The 27,747-nt window shown below is 43.8% G+C and overlaps 1 protein-coding gene across 1 annotated transcript; it reads left to right on the top strand.

Annotated features, from left to right (window-relative positions):
- LOC139582523 (ras-related protein Rab-15-like) lies at positions 1-26,767 on the top strand. The gene is made up of 6 exons (XM_071412601.1): positions 1-380; positions 16,706-16,766; positions 17,068-17,128; positions 18,747-18,824; positions 19,033-19,188; positions 25,319-26,767. Exons 1-6 carry the CDS (start codon positions 257-259, stop codon positions 25,475-25,477), a joined length of 639 nt encoding a protein of 212 aa, XP_071268702.1. The 5' UTR covers positions 1-256; the 3' UTR covers positions 25,478-26,767.
- Positions 26,768-27,747: the final 980 nt, after the last annotated feature.

The raw sequence follows: 27,747 nt of genomic DNA, 5'->3' as shown, positions 1-27,747 counted from the left end.
AGAGCTTCCCCCGCCACCGCACCCATCAGAGGAGGAGAGGGCTGGGTGGAATCTGGACCCTTCTCTTATAGCTCGGCTTTGTTATCAAAGAGACCGCTCCTCCTGGTTTGATAGACAGAGCTGCTCACCGGTTTCTCGAAAGAGTACCCAAAGACTTCATTGCATTTTGGGCAGACATGGGCTGGGGTGTAGCTGTGTTGCTTTTGGAAATTCGTTGCTGAGTTAGCTTGCTGGCTGTTCTAATTTCTAAGACGCTATGGCTAAGCAATATGATGTGCTCTTCCGACTCCTGCTTCTCGGAGATTCGGGGGTTGGAAAAACATGTTTATTATGCAGATTCACGGACAACGAATTTCACCCGTCTCACATTTCCACAATCGGTAAGACCGTTCCTTTGATGCATGAATAATTTTTTGTTGGGGGGGGGGGAAATTGATCAGAATGCACCTAATCAGATCTGATTATCTCCAGGCTAAATAGTCTAATCGAATAGGCTATTGCCGCTATATCAATTAGCCTATTGAAAAGAGCATGTACATTATTCTACATTTTCTTTGTGCAGAATGTACCAATTTGCTATTAGACATTTTACAAATAGCCCAATTGTGTATTAAAATGAAGTGTCCCTCTCTATTTCAAAGCACTGTATATTTGTATTGTTTTGCATATCTGAGCTCTGATTACAATACCAATTAGTTTCATTAATAAAAAAACAGAACAGCCAGTTGCAGGACAAATCAAAACGATAACTTGCGGGGGGGGGGCATCCACTTGGTAAAATATCCAACTGCACTAATGATGACCACCAGTAGGCTACACTTGCTACAGTTGCTACCTGGATACAGAGTGATACATGGCATATACCACATTAGATGCTATCTGCAAACTATGAACATGATATTGAATATGTTTATGTTATTTTGAACCAAGTAAAATGCATGAATACAAGTAGAGTATTCCAAGAGGTTATGTAACCAATGGGACTATCAGTAACTGTCAGAAACTATTGGGACACATTCGTTACACAATCTTTTTGTGAATAGCTGCTTCTTTTACTAGAAGAAATGCACGTGAACAAAAGTAAAGTGACATTTTTTGGTGGGAAAATGTGTCACTTTTACCCACAATTACCTCAACTACTGGTACCCCTCCTTCTATATAGCCTTATTGTTTTTTTTTATTGTGTTACACTTTACTTTTTTTTATTCAGCAAATAATTTGTCTTACCTTTTATCTCGGCACTGTTGGAAATGGGTTCGTAAATAAGCATTTCACTGTGAAGTCTACTCGTGTTGTATTCAGCGCATTCAGCGCATTCAGCGCAGTGAACAATAAAATATGATTTTATTTTGATCTGAAATATATACATAATCTACATGGCTTGTCATTTTACTGCAATATAATATATATATTATAGTTACTAATAGTATAAAAGTCATTGCCATGCAACATAGTGTAATTTCACCTACTCTTCATCCTTGGTCATTGCTTTGCCTCGGTCCAACCCTTGTAGAGAGAGAGAGAGAGAGCATTAAAGCAGTAGCCTACGGTCCGTAGGCTGCAACAAGGTTTGCCCCTTTAGTTAATATGGACTGTCATACTACATTCCCCAAATGAACAGCTCCTGACTCTACTCTACTGCCTTCCTATTGAGGCCAGTGAAATAAGCTATCAGGACAGCCCTGTCCTCCCCTTTTACCGACCTGTACCAGTCATTCTCCTATCTTCCCAGTCAAGGCAGGTTTCCTTTCTGTGACTGCCCGTTGAACTCCTCCTCCCCGGGTTCAGGGACATCACAGAGAAATATCAGATACGGTCCCAAATGGAACACTATTCCCTATGCAGTGCACTACTTTTGACCAGGGCCCGTACCATGGTCAAAAGTAGGGTGCCATTTGGGACACATATACAGTTCTCCCTCTGCAGAGAGGAAGGCAGTATTATAGGAAGTAATTGGTTGCATTAACCGGTAGCCATGGAAGCAGTGTGTGTGGGGAGTGGGGGGCTGAAAAACAGACATTCGGTCCTTTAATACAGGACTAGTAAAGTACACTAGCAACCTGCATGTCCCTTCCATCTGAGGATCCCTCTTTTTCAGCCATCTATTTCCTGTGTTTGAGGGGTTCAAAATCCACTTGTCGCTTAAATCTCGCCGGATCGATTGCTTTCATTTGACTCCTGTGACACTTTCATTCTCTTCCTTGTGCTTCTAGTTGTTTTTGTAATGACCTGTCAAACACACCCTGGTAATGGCTGAAATAGACTCAACGGAATACATTGTCTTTCTGTTGCATCAGGGATTTAACACATCATCTGGATACTTACATCACAAGAAAGAGAAATAACTTTATTTTTTATGGGTGTTAATTTTTTTGTGGAATTTAAAAAAGTAATAATTAGAAATGTTTACAAATTAGATGCGCTGAAATTAAAGCAATTTACGAAAATTAACATTCAGATTATAGTGCTATTATGTTTCATCTCACAAACAATGTAAAGTACACTACATGACCAAAAGTATGTGGACACCTGCTCGTCTAACATCTCATTGCAAGATCATGGGCATTAATATGGAGTTGGTCTCTCCTTTGCTGCTAAAACAGCCTCCACTCTTCTGGGAAGGCTTTCCACTAGATGTTGGAACATTGCTGCGGGGACTTGCTTCCATTCATCCACAAGAGCATTAGGGAGGTCAGGCACTGATGTTGGGCGATTAGGCCTGGCTCGCTGTCGGTGTTCCAATTCATCCCAAAGGTGTTCAATGGGGTTGGGGTCAGGGTTCTGTGCAGGCCAGTCAAGTTCTTCAACACCGATCTCGACAAACCATTTCTGTATGGACCTCGCTTTGTGCACGGGGGCATTGTCATGTTGAAACAGGAAAGGGCCTTCCACAAACTGTTGCCACAAAGTTGGAAGCACAGAATCATCTAGAATGTCACTGTATGCTGTAGCGTTAAGATTTCCCTTCACTGGAACAAAGGGGCCCGAACCATGAAAAACAGCCCCAGAGAATGTGTTTCCACTGCTCCAGAGTCCAATGGCGGCGAGCTTTACACCACTCCAGTCGACGCTTGGCATTGCGCATGATGATCTTAGGCTTGCGTGCGGCTGCTCAGCCATGGAAACCCATTTCATGAAGCTCCCGACAAACAGTTATTGTGCTGACGTTGCTTCCAGAGGCAGTTTGGCACTCGGTAGTGATTGTTGCAACCGAGTACAGGTCCCGTTCTGTGAGCTTGTGTGGCCTTACACTTAGCGGTTGATCCGTTGTTGCTCCTAGATGTTTCCACTTCACAATAACAGCACTGACAGTTGACCGGGGGCAGCTCTAGCAGGTCAGAATTTTGACAAACTGACTTGTTGGAAAGGTGGCATCCTATGACGGCACCATGTTGAAAGTCACTGAGCTCTTCAGTAAGGCCAGTCTACTACCAGTGTTTGTCCATGGAGATTGCATGGCTGTGTGCTTGATTTTATACACCTGTCAGCAAAGGGTGTGGCTGAAATAGCTCAATCCACTAATTTGAAGAAGTGTCCACATACTTTTGAATATACAGTATAGTGTATGGATAAATAGTTGTAATCTAGACCCAAACATGTATATTTTTCCCAGGGTATTCTGCTATTGACGCACAAGTTGTATTATGCACCAGAACGTGACAACAGCAGTAATAATCAGGCCGTGTAGACAGCGCAGGTGAATGTAGGTAGGCCTAGTCAGAGGACGTTATTGGGGTTCCAGCCTTGTTCCACCCCTTTATGCTAATGTTATCAAAAATGAAAATACACCACACTAATTATGCAAATTATGTACTTTTCTTTATTTTAACACTGAATATAAAATAAATACCTGATACCATTAGAAAATGTATATATGAGATAATTCTAAGCATTTTGATGACTGTTGGCATTTTGATGACTGTTGCCTGGAGTACATTATACACATTATCAACATTCTAGGATAGAATTTTGGAAGAACTTGGTGAAAGTTCCCATTTCTAGAGTTCTACGGTGTTCTCTGTCTAAAGTTCTAGAACCAGGAGTGTTCTTCATAGAACTACATCCCTAGTGATATCTCTGTGGTGTTCTCTGTCTAAAGTTCTAGAACCAGGAGTGTTCTTCATAGAACTACATCCCTAGTGATATCTCTGTGGTGTTCTCTGTCTAAAGTTCTAGAACCAGGAGTGTTCTTCATAGAACTACATCCCTAGTGATATCTCTGTGGTGTTCTGTCTAAAGGAGTTCTAGAACCAGGAGTGTTCTTCATAGAACTACATCCCTAGTGATATCTCTGTGGTGTTCTCTGTCTAAAGGAGTTCTAGAACCAGGAGTGTTCTTCATAGAACTACATCCCTAGTGATATCTCTGTGGTGTTCTGTCTAAAGGAGTTCTAGAACCAGGAGTGTTCTTCATAGAACTACATCCCTAGTGATATCTCTGTGGTGTTCTCTGTCTAAAGGAGTTCTAGAACCAGGAGTGTTCTTCATAGAACTACATCCCTAGTGATATCTCTGTGGTGTTCTCTGTCTAAAGGAGTTCTAGAACCAGGAGTGTTCTTCATAGAACTACATCCCTAGTGATATCTCTGTGGTGTTCTCTGTCTAAAGGAGTTCTAGAACCAGGAGTGTTCTTCATAGAACTACATCCCTAGTGATATCTCTGTGGTGTTCTCTGTCTAAAGGAGTTCTAGAACCAGGAGTGTTCTTCATAGAACTACATCCCTAGTGATATCTCTGTGGTGTTCTCTGTCTAAAGGAGTTCTAGAACCAGGAGTGTTCTTCATAGAACTACATCCTTAGTGATATCTCTGTGGTGTTCTCTGTCTAAAGGAGTTCTAGAACCAGGAGTGTTCTTCATAGAACTACATCCCTAGTGATATCTCTGTGGTGTTCTCTGTCTAAAGGAGTTCTAGAACCAGGAGTGTTCTTCATAGAACTACATCCCTAGTGATATCTCTGTGGTGTTCTCTGTCTAAAGGAGTTCTAGAACCAGGAGTGTTCTTCATAGAACTACATCCCTAGTGATATCTCTGTGGTGTTCTCTGTCTAAAGGAGTTCTAGAACCAGGAGTGTTCTTCATAGAACTACATCCCTAGTGATATCTCTGTGGTGTTCTCTGTCTAAAGGAGTTCTAGAACCAGGAGTGTTCTTCATAGAACTACATCCCTAGTGATATCTCTGTGGTGTTCTCTGTCTAAAGGAGTTCTAGAACCAGGAGTGTTCTTCATAGAACTACATCCCTAGTGATATCTCTGTGGTGTTCTCTGTCTAAAGGAGTTCTAGAACCAGGAGTGTTCTTCATAGAACTACATCCCTAGTGATATCTCTGTGGTGTTCTCTGTCTAAAGTTCTAGAACCAGGAGTGTTCTTCATAGAACTACATCCCTAGTGATATCTCTGTGGTGTTCTCTGTCTAAAGGAGTTCTAGAACCAGGAGTGTTCTTCATAGAACTACATCCTTAGTGATATCTCTGTGGTGTTCTCTGTCTAAAGGAGTTCTAGAACCAGGAGTGTTCTTCATAGAACTACATCCCTAGTGATATCTCTGTGGTGTTCTCTGTCTAAAGGAGTTCTAGAACCAGGAGTGTTCTTCATAGAACTACATCCCTAGTGATATATCTGTGGTGTTCTCTGTCTAAAGGAGTTCTAGAACCAGGAGTGTTCTTCATAGAACTACATCCCTAGTGATATCTCTGTGGTGTTCTCTGTCTAAAGGAGTTCTAGAACCTGGAGTGTTCTTCATAGAACTACATCCCTAGTGATATCTCTGTGGTGTTCTCTGGTGCAAAGAATATTGTGTTCTAGAATATAGTGTTCTGTTCTCTGTCCACTGCTCCAGCTTGCCCAGCCGGCTACGTCAGATCAAATACCTTGGTGGGTTGCAGGTGCAGCCAGGTATTCCAGCCAGGAGTGGAGAGGTAATATGTCTGTCTGTCTGCTACAAGACAACAGCTTCTGTGCACAGGGTTACAGATGGCCACTCATGTGTCTGTCTTCTACAAGACAACAGTGCTTCTGTGCACAGGGCTACAGATGGCAACTCATGTGTCTGTCTGCTACAAGACAACAGCTTCTGTGCACAGGGTTACAGATGGCCACTCATGTGTCTGTCTGTCTGCTACAAGACAACAGTGCTTCTGTGCACAGGGTTACAGATGGCCACTCATGTGCCTGTCTGCTACAAGACAACAGTGCTTCTGTGCACAGGGTTACAGATGGCCACTCATGTGTCTGTCTGCTACAAGACAACAGCTTCTGTGCACAGGGTTACAGATGGCCACTCATGTGTCTGTCTGCTACAAGACAACAGCTTCTGTGCACAGGGTTACAGATGGCCACTCATGTGTCTGTCTGCTACAAGACAACAGCTTCTGTGCACAGGGTTACAGATGGCCACTCATGTGCCTGTCTGCTACAAGACAACAGTGCTTCTGTGCACAGGGTTACAGATGGCCACTCATGTGTCTGTCTGCTACAAGACAACAGTGCTTCTGTGCACAGGGTTACAGATGGCCACTCATGTGTCTGTCTGCTACAAGACAACAGTGCTTCTGTGCACAGGGTTACAGATGGCCACTCATGTGTCTGTCTGCTACAAGACAACAGTGCTTCTGTGCACAGGGTTACAGATGGCCACTCATGTGTCTGTCTGCTACAAGACAACAGTGCTTCTGTGCACAGGGTTACAGATGGCCACTCATGTGTCTGTCTGCTACAAGACAACAGTGCTTCTGTGCACAGGGTTACAGATGGCCACTCATGTGCCTGTCTGCTACAAGACAACAGTGCTTCTGTGCACAGGGTTACAGATGGCCACTCATGTGTCTGTCTGCTACAAGACAACAGTGCTTCTGTGCACAGGGTTACAGATGGCCACTCATGTGTCTGTCTGCTACAAGACAACAGCTTCTATGCACAGGGTTACAGATGGCCACTCATGTGCCTGTCTGCTATTGGCTGTCTACCAAGTGACATCCTATTCACTGAATAGTGCACTACTCTTGACCAGGGGCCATAGAGCTCTGGTGAAAGGTAGTGCACTATGTTGAGAATAGGGAGCCATTTGGGATGCAGTTTGTCTAGATCAAACAAACCACATTGAGTCCACAGAGAGGTATAGATCCAGACCGACTGACCAACACTGGCTAACACCACTCTGACTATCAATATAGTGTTCACACACACACACGTTGGTTTTACTATCCTTGTGGGGACCAAACAATTGATTTCCATTCAAAGTCCTATTTTCCCTAACCTAACCCTAACCCCAATGCCCTACCCCTAATCCCTATCCCTAACCCCTATCCCTAACCCCTAAGCCGGAACCTAACCCCTAAGCCGGAACCTAACCCCTAAGCCGGAACCTAACCCCTAAGCCGGAACCTAACCCCTAAGCCGGAACCTAACCCCTAAGCCGGAACCTAACCCCTAAGCCGGAACCTAACCCCTAAGCCTGAACCTAACCCCTAAGCCGGAACCTAACCCCTAAGCCTGAACCTAACCCCTAAGCCTGAACCTAACCCCTAAGCCGGAACCTAACCCCTAAGCCGGAACCTAACCCCTAAGCCTAAAATATAATTTGTTATACACTGCTCAAAAAAATAAAGGGAACACTTAAACAACACAATGTAACTCCAAGTCAATCACACTTCTGTGAAATCAAACTGTCCACTTAGGAAGCAACACTGATTGACAATAAATTTCACATGCTGTTGTGCAAATGGAATAGACAACAGGTGGAAATTACAGGCAATTAGCAAGAAACCCCCAATAAAGGAGTGGTTCTGCAGGTGGTGACCACAGACCACTTCTCAGTTCCTATGCTTCCTGGCTGATGTTTTGGTCACTTTTGAATGCTGGCGGTGCTTTCACTCTAGTGGTAGCATGAGACGGAGTCTACAACCCACACAAGTGGCTCAGGTAGTGCAGCTCATCCAGGATGGCACATCAATGCGAGCTGTGGCAAGGTTTGCTGTGTCTGTCAGCGTAGTGTCCAGAGCATGGAGGCGCTACCAGGAGACAGGCCAGTACATCAGGAGACGTGGAGGAGGCCGTAGGAGGGCAACAACCTAGCAGCAGGACCGCTACCTCCGCCTTTGAGCAGGAGGAGCACTGCCAGAGCCCTGCAAAATGACCTCCAGCAGGCCACAAATGTGCATGTGTCTGCTCAAACGGTCAGAAACAGACTCCATGAGGGTGGTATGAGGGCCCGACGTCCACAGGTGGGGGTTGTGCTTACAGCCCAACACCGTGCAGGACGTTTGGCATTTGCCAGAGAACACTAAGATTGGCAAATTCGCCACTGGCGCCATGTGCTCTTCACAGATGAAAGCAGGTTCACACTGAGCACATGTGACAGAGTCTGGGGACGCCGTGGAGAACGTTCTGCTGCCTGCAACATCCTCCAGCATGACCGGTTTGGCGGTGGGTCAGTCATGGTGTGGCGTGGCATTTCTTTGGGTGGCCGTACAGCCCTCCATGTGCTCGCCAGAGGTAGCCTGACTGCCATTAGGTACCGAGATGAGATCCTCAGACCCCTTGTGAGACCATATGCTGGTGCGGTTGGCCCTGGGTTCCTCCTAATGCAAGACAATGCTAGACCTCATGTGGCTGGAGTGTGTCAGCAGTTCCTACAAGAGGAAGGCATTGATGCTATAGACTGGCCCGCCCGTTCCCCAGACCTGAATCGAATTGAGAACATCTGGGACATCATGTCTCGCTCCATCCACCAAAGCCACGTTGCACCACAGACTGTCCAGGAGTTGGCGGATGCTTTAGTCCAGGTCTGGGAGGAGATCCCTCAGGAGACCATCCGCCACCTCATCAGGAGCATGCCCAGGCGTTGTAGGGAGGTCATACAGGCACGTGGAGGCCACACACACTACTGAGCCTCATTTTGACTTGTTTTAAGGACATTACATCAAAGTTGGATCAGCCTGTAGTGTGGTTTTCCACTTTAATTTTGAGTGTGACTCCAAATCCAGACCTCCATGGGTTGATAAATTTGATTTCCATTGATAATTTTTGTGTGATTTTGTTGTCAGCACATTCAACTATGTAAAGAAAAAAGTATTTAATAAGAATATTTCATTCATTCAGATCTAGGATGTGTTATTTTAGTGTTCCCTTTATTTTTTTGAGCAGTGTATATCAACTCTGGGTAAAACACACTGTAAACACTACATACTATATCAACTCTGGGTAAAACACACTGTAAACACTACATACTATATCAACTCTGGGTAAAACACACTGTAAACACTAAATACTATATCAACTCTGGGTAAAACACACTGTAAACACTAAATACTATATCAACTCTGGGTAAAACACACTGTAAACACTAAATACTATATCAACTCTGGGTAAAACACACTGTAAACACTACATACTATATCAACTCTGGGTAAAACACACTGTAAACACTACATACTATATCAACTCTGGGTAAAAAACACTGTAAACACTAAATACTATATCAACTCTGGGTAAAACACACTGTAAACACTAAATACTATATCAACTCTGGGTAAAACACACTGTAAACACTAAATACTATATCAACTCTGGGTAAAACACACTGTAAACACTAAATACTATATCAACTCTGGGTAAAACACACTTAATAGGTTAGTTGAAAGCTGCTTGTTTTCTTTGCCGTACATGCCCCATGGTGGACGCTTTTGTTTATTCTCCCTCCCTTCCCCTGTCCTTTGTATGTTTCAGTGCAGTCAATGTAGTTTACAATGGACAAGCTTTCTGTTTGTGTCCTAAGAAAATAGAGTGCCCTGAAGACTACAGTACTGTGAATGGCTTGGCATTGCCTTAGTCAGCAGAACCACTCTGATTCACTCTTATAGGGTTTGCAAAATTCCGTTAACTTTCCCCAAAATTCCCAGGTTTTCCAGAAATCCTGGTCGGTGGATTCTGGGATTTCCTAGTTATTCCCTCCTGAATCTAGGAATCTTCCTGCCAGGATTTCTGGAAAAGCTGGGATGTTTTTTTGGGGGGGAAAGTTACTGTATTGTTGCAAGGTCTCTAACACTGTGTGACAGATGCATTCCCTGAGATGTGGCTGTATACTCCTATCACTGTCTAAAGCCATTTGTATTTTAGTCTTTTAGCAGACTCTCTAATCCTAAACGATTTTGCAGTCAGTGCATTCAACTAAGGCAGGTAAGACAACCACATAGCCATGTTTTAGGGTAAGACAGGCCCCACTCTCCCCAGTGTCCCAGTATCCATGTGTCCAATATAAAAGCCTGTCTGTCAGTTTTAGGCCTACTACCTACAGTACACTCCTGACGTGTCATCACCTAATGAAGGTGGAAGTGAGCTGTGTTCAAGATAATTAGACCAGTCACTTCCTTGTACCTATTAGCAGCTTCTCCGCCTTGCAGATTGTGATGAAACACTACCATGACCAATTAGCCACCGCTTTCTCAGAGGGGAGCTGTATTTGAGCTTCATTGTCACGGCTGGGTGTGATGTGATGGGGTGGAGAGTCATAGAACAGTGTCTTTGCTAGACTGTGTCCGTTTCATTCACAGAGCACAGACACTGTGACAAAACACTTTGGACTGCAAGTCAACCGTTACACACATAGTGATCATATTGTAGCTACCTCATCAAGGGTGGCGAGCGGCGCAGAGGTTTTAAGGCACTGCATCTCAGTGCTGGAGGTGTCACTACAGACCCTGGTTCGACCCTGGGCTGTAGCACATCCGGCCGTGATTGGGAGTCCCATAGGGCGGCGCACAATTGGCTCATTGTCGTTAGGGTTTGGCCGGGTTAGGCCGTCATTGTAAATAAGAATTTGTTCTTAACTGACTTGGCTAGTTAAATAAATAAAATGTTAAATAAAATACAAATAAATAAATAAAAAGGGGTTTGGATCTCTTGGCATACTGGCTAATGTGTTGACAGTTGACAGTCGCTGGACCCGGGGTCGAGTCCCTGTCGGGGCTACCCCCCGGAATTCCCTTTACAATATGAAAACCCCTCTCACCTTATTCAAGAACATGTTTCTTCTTCAATCCTACACCGGATGTTTGAACACTACTGTGATATATTCTATCAGATCTTCCATATGCTTAGATAGCTGAGACAACACTTCCCATTCATCTATTCTAGAGGACGTCTTAGATAGCTGAGACAACACTTCCCATTCATCTATTCTAGAGGACGTCTGAGCCAACACTTCCCATTCATCTATTCTAGAGGACGTCTTAGATAGCTGAGACAACACTTCCCATTCATCTATTCTAGAGGACGTCTTAGATAGCTGAGACAACACTTCCCATTCATCTATTCTAGAGGACGTCTTAGATAGCTGAGCCAACACTTCCCATTCATCTATTCTAGAGGACGTCTTAGATAGCTGAGACAACACTTCCCATTCATCTATTCTAGAGGACGTCTTAGATAGCTGAGACAACACTTCCCATTCATCTATTCTAGAGGACGTCGTAGATAGCTGAGACAACACTTCCCATTCATCTATTCTAGAGGACGTCTTAGATAGCTGAGACAACACTTCCCATTCATCTATTCTAGAGGACGTCTTAGATAGCTGAGACAACACTTCCCATTCATCTATTCTAGAGGACGTCTTAGATAGCTGAGCCAACACTTCCCATTCATCTATTCTAGAGGACGTCTTAGATAGCTGAGACAACACTTCCCATTCATCTATTCTAGAGGACGTCTTAGATAGCTGAGACAACACTTCCCATTCATCTATTCTAGAGGACGTCGTAGATAGCTGAGACAACACTTCCCATTCATCTATTCTAGAGGACGTCTTAGATAGCTGAGACAACACTTCCCATTCATCTATTCTAGAGGACGTCGTAGATAGCTGAGACAACACTTCCCATTCATCTATTCTAGAGGACGTCTTAGATAGCTGAGACAACACTTCCCATTCATCTATTCTAGAGGACGTCTTAGATAGCTGAGACAACACTTCCCATTCATCTATTCTAGAGGACGTCTTAGATAGCTGAGCCAACACTTCCCATTCATCTATTCTAGAGGACGTCTTAGATAGCTGAGACAACACTTCCCATTCATCTATTCTAGAGGACGTCTTAGATAGCTGAGACAACACTTCCCATTCATCTATTCTAGAGGACGTCGTAGATAGCTGAGACAACACTTCCCATTCATCTATTCTAGAGGACGTCTTAGATAGCTGAGACAACACTTCCCATTCATCTATTCTAGAGGACGTCGTAGATAGCTGAGACAACACTTCCCATTCATCTATTCTAGAGGACGTCTTAGATAGCTGAGACAACACTTCCCATTCATCTATTCTAGAGGACGTCGTAGATAGCTGAGACAACACTTCCCATTCATCTATTCTAGAGGACGTCTTAGATAGCTGAGACAACACTTCCCATTCATCTATTCTAGAGGACGTCGTAGATAGCTGAGACAACACTTCCCATTCATCTATTCTAGAGGACGTCGTAGATAGCTGAGACAACACTTCCCATTCATCTATTCTAGAGGACGTCTTAGATAGCTGAGACAACACTTCCCATTCATCTATTCTAGAGGACGTCTGAGCCAACACTTCCCATTCATCTATTCTAGAGGACGTCTTAGATAGCTGAGACAACACTTCCCATTCATCTATTCTAGAGGACGTCTTAGATAGCTGAGCCAACACTTCCCATTCATCTATTCTAGAGGACGTCTTAGATAGCTGAGACAACACTTCCCATTCATCTATTCTAGAGGACGTCTTAGATAGCTGAGCCGACACTTCCCATTCATCTATTCGAGAGGACGTCTTAGATAGCTGGGGAGAGACGGGGCGAGACTGGGGCGAGACTGGGGAGAGACTGGGGAGAGACGGGGAGAGACTGGGGAGAGACTGGGGAGAGACGGGGAGAGACGGGGATGGAGAGGGAGAGACTGGGAGAGACGGGGAGAGACTGGGAGAGACGGAGAGGGAGAGACGGGGAGAGACTGGGAGAGACGGGGATGGAGAGGGAGAGACTGGGAGAGACTGGGAGAGACGGGGATGGAGAGGGAGAGACTGGGAGAGACTGGGAGAGACTGGGGAGAGACGGGGAGAGACGAGGAGAGACGGGGAGAGACTGGGGAGAGACTGGGGCGAGACTGGGGCGAGACTGGGGAGAGACTGGGGAGAGATGGGGAGAGACGGGGAGAGCGAGAAGCATAGAAAGAGTGCGGGGAAGAGAGAGAGATGCTTGGAGAGAAGCAAGACACAGAGAGAGAAAGAGGGAGAGAGCAAGAGCCTTCATGTCCTCCCAGTCCCAGGCAAGACAAGCCTGTGACCTTTCACTGTGCCACGGTCTGCATACTCCTTCCCTAGTCAGACAGTCCTAGTAGTCAGATAGTCCTAGTAGTCAGATAGTCCTAGTAGTCAGACAGTCCTAGTAGTCAGACAGTCCTAGTAGTCAGATAGTCCTAGTAGTCAGACAGTCCTAGTAGTCAGACAGTCCTAGTAGTCAGATAGTCCTAGTAGTCAGACAGTCCTAGTAGTCAGATAGTCCTAGTAGTCAGACAGTCCTAGTAGTCAGACAGTCCTAGCTGTCAGACAGTCCTAGCTGTCAGACAGTCCTAGCTGTCAGACAGTCCTAGCTGTCAGACAGTCCTAGTAGTCACACAGTCCTAGTAGTCACACAGTCCTAGCTGTCACACAGTCCTAGCTGTCACACAGTCCTAGCTGTCACACAGTCCTAGCTGTCAGACAGTCCTAGCTGTCAGACAGTCCTAGCTGTCAGACAGTCCTAGCTGTCAGACAGTCCTAGCTGTCAGACAGTCCTAGCTGTCAGACAGTCCTAGCAGTCAGACAGTCCTAGCAGTCAGACAGTCCTAGCTGTCAGACAGTCCTAGTAGTCACACAGTCCTAGTAGTCACACAGTCCTAGTAGTCACAGTCCTAGCTGTCAGACAGTCCTAGTAGTCAGACAGTCCTAGTAGTCAGACAGTCCTAGTAGTCAGATAGTCCTAGTAGTCAGATGGTCCTAGCTGTCAGATGGTCCTAGCTGTCAGACGGTCCTAGTAGTCAGATGGTCCTAGCTGTCAGACAGTCCTAGCTGTCAGACAGTCCTAGCTGTCAGACGGTCCTAGCTGTCAGACAGTCCTAGTAGTCAGATGGTCCTAGCTGTCAGACGGTCCTAGCTGTCAGACAGTCCTAGCTGTCAGACAGTCCTAGCTGTCACAGTCCTAGCTGTCACAGTCCTAGTAGTCACACAGTCCTAGTAGTCACACAGTCCTAGTAGTCACACAGTCCTAGTAGTCACACAGTCCTAGTAGTCAGATAGTCATAGTAGTCACGCAGTCCTAGTAGTCACACAGTCCTAGTAGTCAGATAGTCCTAGTAGTCAGACAGTCCTAGTAGTCAGACAGTCCTAGTAGTCAGATAGTCCTAGCAGTCAGATAGTCCTAGTAGTCACGCAGTCCTAGTAGTCACACAGTCCCAGTAGTCAGATAGTCCTAGTAGTCACACAGTCCTAGTAGTCACACAGTCCTAGTAGTCACACAGTCCTAGTAGTCACACAGTCCTAGTAGTCACACAGTCCTAGTAGTCACACAGTCCTAGTAGTCACACAGTCCTAGTAGTCAGATAGTCCTAGCAGTCAGATAGTCCTAGTAGTCACACAGTCCTAGTAGTCACACAGTCCTAGTAGTCAGATAGTCCTAGTAGTCAGATAGTCCTAGTAGTCACACAGTCCTAGTAGTCACACAGTCCTAGTAGTCACACAGTCCTAGTAGTCACACAGTCCTAGTAGTCACACAGTCCTAGTAGTCAGATAGTCCTAGTAGTCACGCAGTCCTAGTAGTCACGCAGTCCTAGTAGTCGCGCAGTCCTAGTAGTCAGACAGTCCTAGTAGTCAGACAGTCCTAGTAGTCACACAGTCCTAGTAGTCACGCAGTCCTAGTAGTCAGATAGTCCTAGTAGTCAGACAGTCCTAGTAGTCAGATAGTCCTAGTAGTCACACAGTCCTAGTAGTCACGCAGTCCTAGTAGTCACACAGTCCTAGTAGTCAGACAGTCCTAGTAGTCAGATAGTCCTAGTAGTCACACAGTCCTAGTAGTCACGCAGTCCTAGTAGTCACGCAGTCCTAGTAGTCGCGCAGTCCTAGTAGTCAGACAGTCCTAGTAGTCAGACAGTCCTAGTAGTCACACAGTCCTAGTAGTCACGCAGTCCTAGTAGTCAGATAGTCCTAGTAGTCAGACAGTCCTAGTAGTCAGATAGTCCTAGTAGTCACACAGTCCTATTAGTCACGCAGTCCTAGTAGTCAGATAGTCCTAGTAGTCACACAGTCCTAGTAGTCACACAGTCCTAGTAGTCACACAGTCCTAGTAGTCACACAGTCCTAGTAGTCACACAGTCCTAGTAGTCAGACAGTCCTAGTAGTCACGTAGTCCTAGTAGTCACGTAGTCCTAGTAGTCACACAGTCCTAGTAGTCACACAGTCCTAGTAGTCACACAGTTCTACACTCTTAGAAAAAAGGGTTCCCTTAGGATAACCCTTTTTTTTCCAGGTAGAACCCTTTTTGGTTCCAGATAGAACCCTTCTGGGTTTCATGTAGAACCCTCTGTGGAAAGGGTCCTATATAGATCCCAAAAGGGTCGTACCTTGAAACAAAAGGTTTCTACCTGGAACCAAAAATGGTTCCTCAAAGGGTTCTCCTGTGAGACAGCCGAAGAACCATTTTAGGTTCTAGGTAGAAACCCTTTCTTAAAAAGAGTGTAGTAGTCACACAGCAGGCTGCTTTACTATTTTAACAGGCCTCTCTGTCTCTCCCTGAAGTGGAGTGAACTCCAGTCTTGGCCCAGGCCTGTGAGAGAGTGACTATAGTGTTTTAGATGAGATGAGTGTCTGAGTGCAGAGACTGGATCAAGCGATCACACAGCAGTTTGAAAAGTAGGCCTGTGATAGTGTCACTAGTTGTCTATCGTGTTTTAGACATGCGTGCCGAGATGAGACTCGTTTCGAATGAACACACTGAAGTACAAAAGCAATATGTCACATCTATCGGAGTATCTTTCTCATGGGAGTGCCCCGTCAACAGATGAGGTGTATATCAGCCACAATGGGCATCTCACTGGTTAAGTCTGAAGGTCTGAGAGTGTGGCTACAGGGTCTACAGATGAGTTTCAGTGCCAAGGCCCTTATCAAGTGAACACACTGCAGTTTGAAAGCAGTATTTCTGTCATCTACACTGCTCATTTTCAATAGAGGGCATGCTCAGGCTGAGTAGAGGAGGAATGTAACTGATAAAAACCACACGACAGGCATCTCTCTCTTTAAGTCAGAGTATCTGAGGGACTGAGTATTGATTTGCCACAGTTAACCCTTCACTAGAGTGGAGCCTTAGATAATGAGTAATGGTTTGTGAGTCTTTTAGCTTTTTTAGTTGGGTTCATTGGTTAGAGCTGTTTAATGACTTACCTGTGATTATTGTGGTGTTTAAATGCCATGTATGTTTACCTACGTATTAGTCTGAGAGAGTATTTCAGATCGGGCAAAAACGTATTAGTCTAATAGTTTAGGGTAGAAAACAGAGGAGAAAATCTTGCCCCGCCCCGCCGTACCTCCCCCCCCTTACCACGCCTCACCTTACCTCACCTAACCCCTCCACACATTAAATAGGATGAATTAATCTGAGGTTTCCATAGTCACAATATTGACTTGTCTGTTCTTTTTCTCTTCTCAGGAGTCGATTTCAAAATGAAGACGCTAGAGATAGATGGCATCAAAGTGCGGATACAGATATGGTAAACCAAAGCAGCTTCATTCATATTTTACATATACATCATGTTAGTCATTTATGAGACACTCTTGTTCATGCTTACCCCATACTGCTGCTTACAGACTGGATAAACAAGTGTTCAGACAAAGGAGATCCCCTCTCTGTAGTGCACAAAGCCCTTTGCAATGACTCGTATCTCAAGATAAAAACCTTTTTTGAACTCACAAAGATCCACCGTGGATGGAAACATATTCTGATATTATCACTATTCACCGCCTGTATGGTCATTTCCTAAGAGAGGGTGTTTGACGTTTGATTTCTTCCAGGGACACAGCAGGACAGGAGAGATATCAGACCATCACTAAGCAGTACTACAGACGAGCACAGGTAAGATTACTACTCTTCCTCATGATATTGCAGGTACGAGGTCAGACCAGGTAAGATAACTCCTCTTCCTCGTGATATTGCAGGTACGAGGTCAGATCAGGTAACATAACTCCTCTTCCTCGTGATATTGCAGGTACGAGGTCAGATCAGGTAACATAATGTTACTGTAGCTCCACTCTACACTTTATTTAGTCTAATCCACCAGCTGGATCGAGCAAGTGGCCTGGAGATAAGGTTACTCTCCCTTCTGAACATGCATTGCACTTGTAGCTAGAGCTGCAGTTGTACGTCAACAGATATACTGTAGGTATGGTGGGTTGCTTTTAGCAGTTTCCTGGTGCTAGTTAGTGTCATTGTCACAGTTTCCTGGTGCTAGTTAGTGTCATTGTCACAGTTTCCTGGTGCTAGTTAGTGTCATTGCCACAGTTTCCTGGTGCTAGTTAGTGTCATTGTAACAGTTTCCTGGTGCTAGTTAGTGTCATTGTAACAGTTTCCTGGTGCTAGTTAGTGTCATTGTAACATTTTCCTGGTGCTAGTGTCATAGTAACAGTTTCCTGGTGATAGTTAGTGGCAAACTACCTGTCCTCCAGGACACCTACAGCACCCGATGTCACAGGAAGGCCAAAAAGATCATCAAGGACAACAACCACCCGAGCCACGGCCTGTTCACTCAGCTATCATCCAGAAGGCGAGGTCAGTACAGGTGCATCAAAGCAGGGACCGAGAGACTGAAAAACAGCTTCTATCTCAATGCCATCAGACTGTTAAACAGCCATCACTAGCACATCAGAGGCTGCTGCCTACAGGCACAGACTAGAAATCACTGGCCACTTTAAGGAATGGCACTATCTGGCATTACTCATCTCATATGTATATACTGTATTCTATACTATTTTACTGTATCTTACATCGCTCGTCCATATGTATATACTGTATTCTATACTATTTTACTGTATCTTAGTCCGTTCTGCTCTGACATCGCTCGTCCATATGTCTATAGTCTTAATTCATTCCTACTTAGATTTGTGTGTATAAGGTATATGTTGTGTAATTTGTTAGATATTACTGCACTGTCGGAGCTAGAAGCACAGGCATTTCGATACACCCGCAATAACATCTGCTAATCACGTGTATGTGACCAATAAATTTGATTTGATTTAGTGTCATTGTAACAGTTTCCTGGTGCTAGTTAGTGTCATTGTAACAGTTTCCTGGTGCTAGTTAGTGTCATAGTAACAGTTTCCTGGTGCTAGTTAGTGTCATAGTAACAGTTTCCTGGTGCTAGTTAGTGTCATAGTAACAGTTTCCTGGTGCTAGTTAGTGTCATAGTAACAGTTTCCTGGTGCTAGTTTTATTTTAATTTTTAACCTTCGATCCAGCAACCTTTCGGTTACTGGCCAACGCTCTAACCACTAGGCTACCTGCCGCCCTAGTTAGTGTCATTGTAACAGTTTCCTCCTGTCCACTCACCACCCTTATCACCCATGGATACTATACTACGAGGTGTTGCTGTGACAACCATAACAGAATCAGATGACATGTTTCTTCCCTTCCCTTCCCATTCATCTCCTACCTTCCTCTCTCCTCTGCTCTCCCCTCTCTCTTCTCCTCTCTTCAGGGAATCTTCCTGGTTTACGACATCACAAGTGAGCGATCCTTCCAGCACATCATGAAGTGGGCCAGCGATGTGGACGAGGTGAGATCAAGTGGGTCGGGGGTTATAGGTTCTGGCCAAAATGTTTTATTACGGCACAGGTGCTTTTGTCAAATCAGACGGAATGACTCACTCTCTGTCTCGCTCTCTCCCTCCCCTCTCTGTCCCTCTCCCCCTCTTTATCCCTCCCCCTCTTCCTTTCTCCCCCCCTCTTCCTTTCTCCCCATCTCCATCCCTCCCTCTCTCTCAGTATGCTCCTGATAACATCCAGAAGATCCTCATAGGGAACAAGTCAGACGAGGAGGAGAAGAGGCAGGTAGCTACAGAACAGGGCAACAAGCTGGCCAAGGATTATGGGATGGACTTCTTTGAGACAAGTGCCTCCACCAACTATAACATCACAGAGGTGAGTGGCTGACAGCTCCTGAACAAACACTGTGTATGGTCGCCTGTCTGTCACAGGCCAAAGCCAAGCACCACGGCCGGTCTACTGGTACGCAAACTATTATTAACTGTATAATGGAACAACATTTCATCCTGAGTCACTTTGTCTTAGTCTGTATCTCCCAGAGTCCAAGTGATATATACAGTGATATATATATATATATATACAGTACCAGTCAAAAGTTTGGACACACCTACTCATTCCAGGGTTTTTCTTTATTTTTACTATTTTCTACATATTTGAGATTCTTCAAAGTAGCCAACCTTTGCCTTGATGACAGATTTGCAAACTCTTGTTTAATGATTTTTTGGTTACTAAATGATTCCATATGTGTTATTTCATAGTTTTAATGTCTTCACTATTTCTCTACAAACTAGAAAATAGTAAAAAATAAAGAAAAAACCTTGAATGAGTAGGTGTGTCCAAAATTTTGACTGGTACTGTACATATGTATATACACCCACTACCGTTCCAAGGTTTGGGGTCACTTAGAAATGTCCTTGTTTTCCATGAAAACAAACATGAAATGAGTTGCAAAATGAATAGGAAATATAGTCAAGACGTTGACAAGGTTATAAATAATGATTTTTAATTGAAATAATAATTGTGTCCTTCAAACTTTGCTTTCGTCAAAGAATCCTCCATTTGCAGAAATTACAGCCTTGCAGACCTTTGGCATTCTAGTTGTCAATTTGTTGAGGTAATCTGAAGAGATTTCACCCCATGCTTCCTGAAGCACCTCCCACAAGTTGGATTGGCTTGATGGGCACTTCTTATGTACCATACGGTCAAACTGGTCCCACAACAGCTCAATAGGGTTGAGATCCGGTGACTTTGCTGACCACTCCTCGGTCCAGTGTCTGGGTTCTTTTGCCCGTCTTAATCTTTTATTTTTATTGGCCAGTCTGAGATATGGCTTTTTCTTTGCAACTCTGATTAGAAAGCCAGTATCCCGGAGTCGCCTCATCACTGTTGATGTTGAGACTGGTGTTTTGCGGGTACTCTTTAATGAAGCTGCCAGTTGAGGACTTGTGAGGCGTCTGTTTCTCAAACTGTACTTGCTCAGTTGTGCACCGGGGCCTCCCACTCCTCTTTCTATTCTGGTTAGAGGCAGTCTGCGCTGTTCTGTGAAGGGAATAGCGTTGTACGAGATCTTCAGTTCCTTGGCAATTTCAAGCATGGAATAGCCTTCATTTCTCAGAACAAGAATAGACTGACGAGTTTCAGAAGAAAGTTCTATGTTTCTGGCAATTTTGAGCCTGTAATCGAACCCACAAATGCTGATGCTCCAGATACTCAACTAGTCTAAATAAGGCCAGTTTTATTGCTCCTTTAATCAGAACAACAGTTTTCAGCTGTGCTAACATAATTGCAAAATAGTTTTCTAATGATCAATTAGCCTTTTAAAATTATAAACTTGGATTAGCTAACACAACGTGCCATTGGAACACAGGGGTGATGGATTCTGATAATGGGCCTCTGTACACCTATGTAGATATTCCATTAAAAATCAGCTGTTTCCAGCTACAATAGTCATTTACAACATTAACAATGTCTACACTGTTTCTGATCAATTTTATGATATTTTAATAGACGAAAATGTGCTTTTCTTTAAAAAACAAGGACATTTCTAAGTGACGCCAAAGTTTTGACCGGTAGTGTATGTACAGTGCATTCGGAAAGTATTCAGACCTCTTGACTGTTTCCACATTTTGTTACGTTACAGCCTTATTCTAAAATGGATTAAATTATATTTTTTCTCCTCATCAATCTACACACAATACCCCGTACAGACAAAGCAAAAACTGATTTTCAAATTAAAAAACAGAAATACCTTATTTACATAAGTATTCAAACCCTTTGCTATGAGACTTGAAATTGAGCTCAGGTGCATCCTGTTTCCACTGATCATCCTTCAGATGTTTCTACAACTTGATTGGAGTCCACCTGTGGTCAATTCAATTGATTGGACATGCTTTGGAAGGCACACACCTGTCTATATTATAAGGTCCCACAGTTGACAGTGCATGTCAGAGCAAAAACCAAGCCATGAGGTCGAAGAAATTGACCATAGAGCTCCGAGACAGGATTGTGCTGAGGCACAGATCTGGGGAAGGGTACCAAAACATTTCTGCAGCATTGAAGGTTCCCAGGAACACAGTGGCCTCCATCATTCCTAAATGGAAGAAGTTTGGAACCACCAAGACTCTTCCTACAGCTGGCCACCCGGCCAAACTGAGCAATTGGGGGAGAAGGGCCTTGGTCAGGAAGGTGACTAAGAACCCGATGGTCACTCTGACAGAGCTCCATAGTTCCTCTGTGGAGATGAGAGAACCTTCCAGAAGGACAAGCATCTCTGCAGCATTCCACCAATCAGGCCTTTATGGTAGAAGGCGAGGTCAGTACAGGTGCATCAATGCTGGCACCGAGAGACTGAAAACAGCTTCTATCTCAAGGCCATCAGACTGTTAAATAACCATCACTAGCACAAAGAGGCTGCTGCCCTATATACATACAGTGGGGCAAAACAGTATTTAGTCAGTCACCAATTGTGCAAGTTCTCCCACTTAAAAAGATGAGAGAGGCCTGTAATTTTCATCATAGGTACACTTCAACTATGACAGACAAAATGAGAAAAGAAATCCAGAAAATCACATTGTAGGATTTTTAATGAATTTATTAGCAAATTATGGTGGAAAATAAGTATTTGGTCACCTACAAACAAGAAAGATTTCTGGCTCTCACAGACCTGTAACTTCTTCTTTAAGAGGCTCCTCTGTCCTCCACTCGTTACCTGTATTAATGGCACCGGTTTGAACTTGTTATCAGTATAAAAGACACCTGTCCACAACCTCAAACAGTCACACTCCAAACTCCACTATGGCCAAGACCAAAGAGCTGTCAAAGGACACCAGAAACAAAATTGTAGACCTGCACCAGGCTGGGAAGACTGAATCTGCAATAGGTAAGCAGCTTGGTTTGAAGAAATCAACTGTGGGAGCAATTATTAGGAAATGGAAGACATACAAGACCACTGATAATCCCCCTCGATCTGGGGCTCCACGCAAGATCTCACCCCGTGGGGTCAAAATGATCACAAGAACGGTGAGCAAAAATCCCAGAACCACACGGGGGGACCTAGTGAATGACCTGCAGAGAGCTGGGATCAAAGTAACAAAGCCTACCATCAGTAACACACTACGCCGCCAGGGACTCAAATCCTGCAGTGCCAGACGTGTCCCCCTGCTTAAGCCAGTACATGTCCAGGCCCGTCTGAAGTTTGCTAGAGAGCATTTGGATGATCCAGAAGAAGATTGGGAGAATGTCATATGGTCAGATGAAACCAAAATAGAACTTTTTGGTAAAAACTCAACTCGTCGTGTTTGGAGGACAAAGAATGCTGAGTTGCATCCAAAGAACACCATACCTACTGTGAAGCATGGGGGTGGAAACATCATGCTTTGGGGCTGTTTTTCTGCAAAGGGACCAGGACGACTGATCCGTGTAAAGGAAAGAATGAATGTGGCCATGTATCGTGAGATTTTGAGTGAAAACCTCCTTCCATCAGCAAGGGCATTGAAGATGAAACGTGGCTGGGTCTTTCAGCATGACAATGATCCCAAACACACCGCCCGGGCAACGAAGGAGTGGCTTCGTAAGAAGCATTTCAAGGTCCTGGAGTGGCCTAGCCAGTCTCCAGATCTCAACCCCATAGAAAATCTTTGGAGGGAGTTGAAAGTCCGTGTTGCCCAACAACAGCCCCAAAACATCACTGCTCTAGAGGAGATCTGCATGGAGGAATGGGCCAAAATACCAGCAACAGTGTGTGAAAACCTTGTGAAGACTTACAGAAAACGTTTGACCTCTGTCATTGCCAACAAAGGGTATATAACAAAGTATTGAGATAAACTTTTGTTATTGACCAAATACTTATTTTCCACCATAATTTGCTAATAAATTCATTAAAAATCCTACAATGTGATTTTCTGGATTTTTTTCCCTCATTTTGTCTGTCATAGTTGAAGTGTGCCTATGATGAAAATTACAGGCCTCTCTCATCTTTTTAAGTGGGAGAACTTGCACAATTGGTGGCTGACTAAATACTTTTTTGCCCCACTGTATACTTAAAATCACTGGCCACTTTAATAATGGAACAGTAGTCACTATAATAATGTTTACATATTTTGCATTACTCATCTCATATGGTTATACTGTATTCTATTTTACTGTATCTTAGTCTATGCCGCTCTGACATTGCTCATCCTAATATTTATATATTTCTTAATTCCATTCTTTTACTATAGATTTGTTAATTGTTGTGAATTGTTAGATATTACTGCACGGTTGGAGCTAGAAACACAAGTATTTCACTACACTGCAATAACATCTGTTAAACACGTGTATGTGACCAATAACATCTGCTGAATATGTGTATGGACTAATAACATCTGCTGAATATGTGTATGTGACCAATAACATCTGCTGAATATGTGTATGTGACCAATAACATCTGCTGAATATGTGTATGGACTAATAACATCTGCTGAATATGTGTATGGACTAATAACATCTGCTGAATATGTGTATGTGACCAATAACATCTGCTGAATATGTGTATGTGACCAATAACATCTGCTGAATATGTGTATGTGACCAATAACATCTGCTGAATATGTGTATGTGACCAATAACATCTGTTAAATATGTGTATGTGACCAATAACATCTGCTACATTTGTGTATGTGACCAATAACATCTGCTACATTTGTGTATGTGACCAATAACATCTGCTACATTTGTGTATGTGACCAATAACATCTGCTACATTTGTGTATGTGACCAATAACATCTGCTACATTTGTGTATGTGACCAATAACATCTGCTACATTTGTGTATGTGACCAATTTGATTTAAGTGGCCAGACGGAAGCCACTCCTCAGTAAAATGCACGAAAGCCTGCTTGGAATTTGCCAAAAGACACCTAAAGACTCTCAGACCATGAGAAACAAAATTCTCTGGTCTGATTCAGGCTTGGCCTGAATGCCAAGCGTCAGGTCTGGAGGAAACCATCCCTACGGTGAAGCATGGTGGAGGCAGAATCATGCTGTGGGGATGTTTTTCAGCGGCAGGGACTGGGAGACTAGTCAGGATCGAGGTAAAGATGAACGGAGAAAAGTCCACAGAGATCCTTGATGAAAACTTGCTGCAGAGCGCTCAGGTCCTCAAACTGGGGAGAAGGTTCACCTTCCAACAGGACAACAACCCTAAGCACACAGCCAATACAACGCAGGAGTGGTGTGGGACAAGTCTCTGAATGTCCATGAGTGGCCCAGCCAGAGCCCGGACTTGAATATGATCGAACATCTCTGAAGAGACCTGAAAATAGCTGTGCAGCGACGCTCCCCATCCAACCTGACAGAGCTTGAGAGGATCTGCAGAGAAGAATGGGAGGAACTCCCCAAATACAGGTGTGCCAAGCTTGTAGCGTCATACCCAAGAAGACTAGAGGCTGTAATTGCTGCCAAAGGTGCTTCAACAAAGTACTGAGTAAAGGGTCTGAATACTTATGTAAATGTAATATAAGTTTTCCTTTTTTTATAAATTTTGCAAACATTTCTAAAAACCTGTTTTTGCTTTGTCATTATGGGGTATTGTGATGTCATTATGGGGTATTGTGATGTCATTATGGGGTATTGTGTGTAGATTGATGAGGGGGCAAAAAACAATTTAATCAATTTTAGAATAGTCAAGGGGTCTGAATACTTTCCGAAGGCACTGTGTACAGTGATATATCCAGGCTGTATCACAACCGACCTTGATTGGGAGTCCCATAGGGCGGCGCACAATTGGCCCAGCGAGTCCGGGTTTGGCCGGTGTAGGCCATCATTGTAAATAATAATTTGTTCTTAACTGACTTGACTAGTTAAATAAAGGTTACATTTAAAATATATATACAGTGATATATATATACAGTGATATATATACATAAAACAGATTTGCACTAACAGTTAAATTAGTCTTCAGCATTGCAAAACAAAACATTTCACCTCTCTGTTATCCTTGTGCCATGTTACCACCCCTCCACCCCAGTCCTTCACACGATTGGCTGAGCAGGTCCTGGCAGCCAATAAGAAGGACCTGGACCTCCTAAGGGCGTCGGTCACAGACGAGCTCAACCTCGCCGCCCTGGAGGAGGAGGAGGGCATCACAGACGGGGCCGCCGCCTCAAAGAAGGGCTGCTGGTGTTAAGGACTGGGCCTGGTCAAAAGTAGTGCACTGTGTAGGGAATGGGGTGAGAAAAGTAGTGCCCTATGTAGGGAATGGGGTGAGAAAAGTAGTGCCCTATGTAGGGAATAGGGTGCCAATTCTTATGTAAGGACTGGGTCTGGATGTGTCTCAAAACACACCCTATTTCCTATGCGAGATCTGGTTTAAAGTAGTGCACTTTGTAGGGAATAGGGTGTAGGGTGACACTTCTCTTCTTCGTGTTAAACCTGATTAACGTAGCCGATTGCCGTTCTACCATCGTAGGTGGTGTACTGGCGTTTGATAGGTTTTTTAAATTGTATTTTTCATTGTAGTTGATAGGTTTCGCCACAAGAGGGTGCTGCTGTTACATGCTGCATTATATACGAAGCTTTCAGTATTTAGAGTAGACCGCAGGGCTGTTGATAAAGTGGTCACGACCCATTACACTGTTCTACTGTAATGCATCTCAAATGCTCCACTGTTCCCTTTATAGTACACTGCTCGGCTAAGCTCAGACCTACTGCACCATAGGGAATAGACTGTTGTTCGTGGTGCAGACTATGTTCCATTTAGTTTCAGCCTCGTCATTTTGTTTCTCAAGGCAACTTTCAATGACAATGTACATAAGACTCCTAGTTTTAATTTAACGTATTACCATTACAGGCCTGTATAAAGTGTGGACATTTTCGATGGTCTTAAAACGTTCCCTCTGTGATTCTATCTATGATGACGTATTTTGTTTTCTTCCGTTTTATGTCATGTTATCCAGACTAGCAACGGACCAGCCAGAGATCTGCATGCGTCCACACTTCAAGTCACATAGTTTTTTTAATTTCCTTTCTTGCAACTTCAATGAAGTTAATTATTCAACTGATCCTCTTCATTATACACTTAATTTAGAATTCGACCAGAGTGGTCAGATGTTATTATTCCTAACCCGGCCTATTCTCTCTACGACTGACAATGTTAATAGTGCTACCATCAACAGAAACTCATGTTTATGTGTACAAGTGATAATATGGTATGTAGTATTGAATGAAATACTGAACTATGATTTCTAGATACAGATGAAATGTATGTGTGTTTTGTTTGATGATGGGGGGGGGGGGGGGGGAGTACTTTTTGAATTGCATTTGGTGGAGATATATAATGTGCCAACATTGTAATTATTTCACATGTTTATTGAATAAATACTTGCAGATGAATGACTCATCGTGCTGTGGTAGCTTTATGAAATAGAAAGGGTTAAATTGTCACGACGCAAGACGGAACAATAAAGTTTGAATTGAATTCCAGGCCACAGCACCTGCTGCTTTTCATTACGGATTTGTATATCTGTGCCTGGTCCAGGAGACTAACTTAAACCTGGGTGAAAATGAAAAGCCAGCAGGCCCCCCGCTGCGTTGGAGAGGAGTCAGGAATAGAATGTGCGTCACAGTTGTAGTATTGCTTTCTACCACTAGGTTGTAGAGTTGCATCACTCGTGTTTCACAGCACGTGATCTCTTTACATCCCTGTCACTGTCAAATACCTGAAATAATCTGAAAGTCAAAATAACTGTATGACTGTTGACTGTGTCACAAGTACATGTCGTTCTATGAGGACTTTTCCTTAAACTTTTTAAACTGTTGTCTTTTATCGTGACAATTCTGCTGATCGTGATGATACAAGCGATCGATCATTGCTCAGCCTGAGGTGACAGTGAGGATGAATCTGGATTATGTGAATGTGTTGCTGTGACATCTGGCTTACTGAAATGGCAGCTCTGGACATAGAACTAGAACGAACAGAGCGGACTTGGAACCTCTAACCATGACAATTTGACTAGTAGACTCATGGGTACTCTCGCAATGGCTGCCTAGTATTGTGATGCAATCATTTCCATCTTAGATAGTTGGCTATGTTGAGAGGCAACAGTTTGTTTCTGCTAACTTGCTAGCAACCTGTTTTACTGTAGAATTTTGCTTGATCAACAACTGCTGTGTCTTTGTCAAATTTAAAGAGGAGTTGAGTAAATAACTAAGCCACTAAAGTCTGGTTGCTTACGACTGGTCACCATTTCCTCCACACAGTTTGCGCCAATCAGAGTTTCTTCACAGATGGATGAAGCCCACCTGGATGAGGCCAAGAGTGTGCAAAGCTGTCAACAAGGCAAAGGGTGGGTACTTTGAAGAATCTCAAATATAACATACATTTTGATTTGTTTAACACTTTTTGGGTTACTACATGATTCCATATGTGTTGTTTAATAGTTTTGATGTTTTCACTAT

This window comes from Salvelinus alpinus, chromosome 8 (genome assembly GCF_045679555.1).
Source record: "Salvelinus alpinus chromosome 8, SLU_Salpinus.1, whole genome shotgun sequence".
Lineage (NCBI taxonomy): Eukaryota > Metazoa > Chordata > Actinopteri > Salmoniformes > Salmonidae > Salvelinus > Salvelinus alpinus.
Note: the sequence above shows the minus strand (reverse complement) of the source record. Positions and strands in the feature narration are given on the sequence as shown.

Coding starts and splice junctions, on each gene's coding strand:
- LOC139582523 (XM_071412601.1), top strand. CDS start 257: ATGGCTAAGCAATATGATGTGCTCTTCCGACTCCTGCTTCTCGGAGAT. Junction 17,129..18,746: donor AGTACTACAGACGAGCACAG/GTAAGATTACTA, acceptor TCCTCTCTTCAG/GGAATCTTCCTGGTTTACGA. Junction 18,825..19,032: donor GGGCCAGCGATGTGGACGAG/GTGAGATCAAGT, acceptor CCTCTCTCTCAG/TATGCTCCTGATAACATCCA.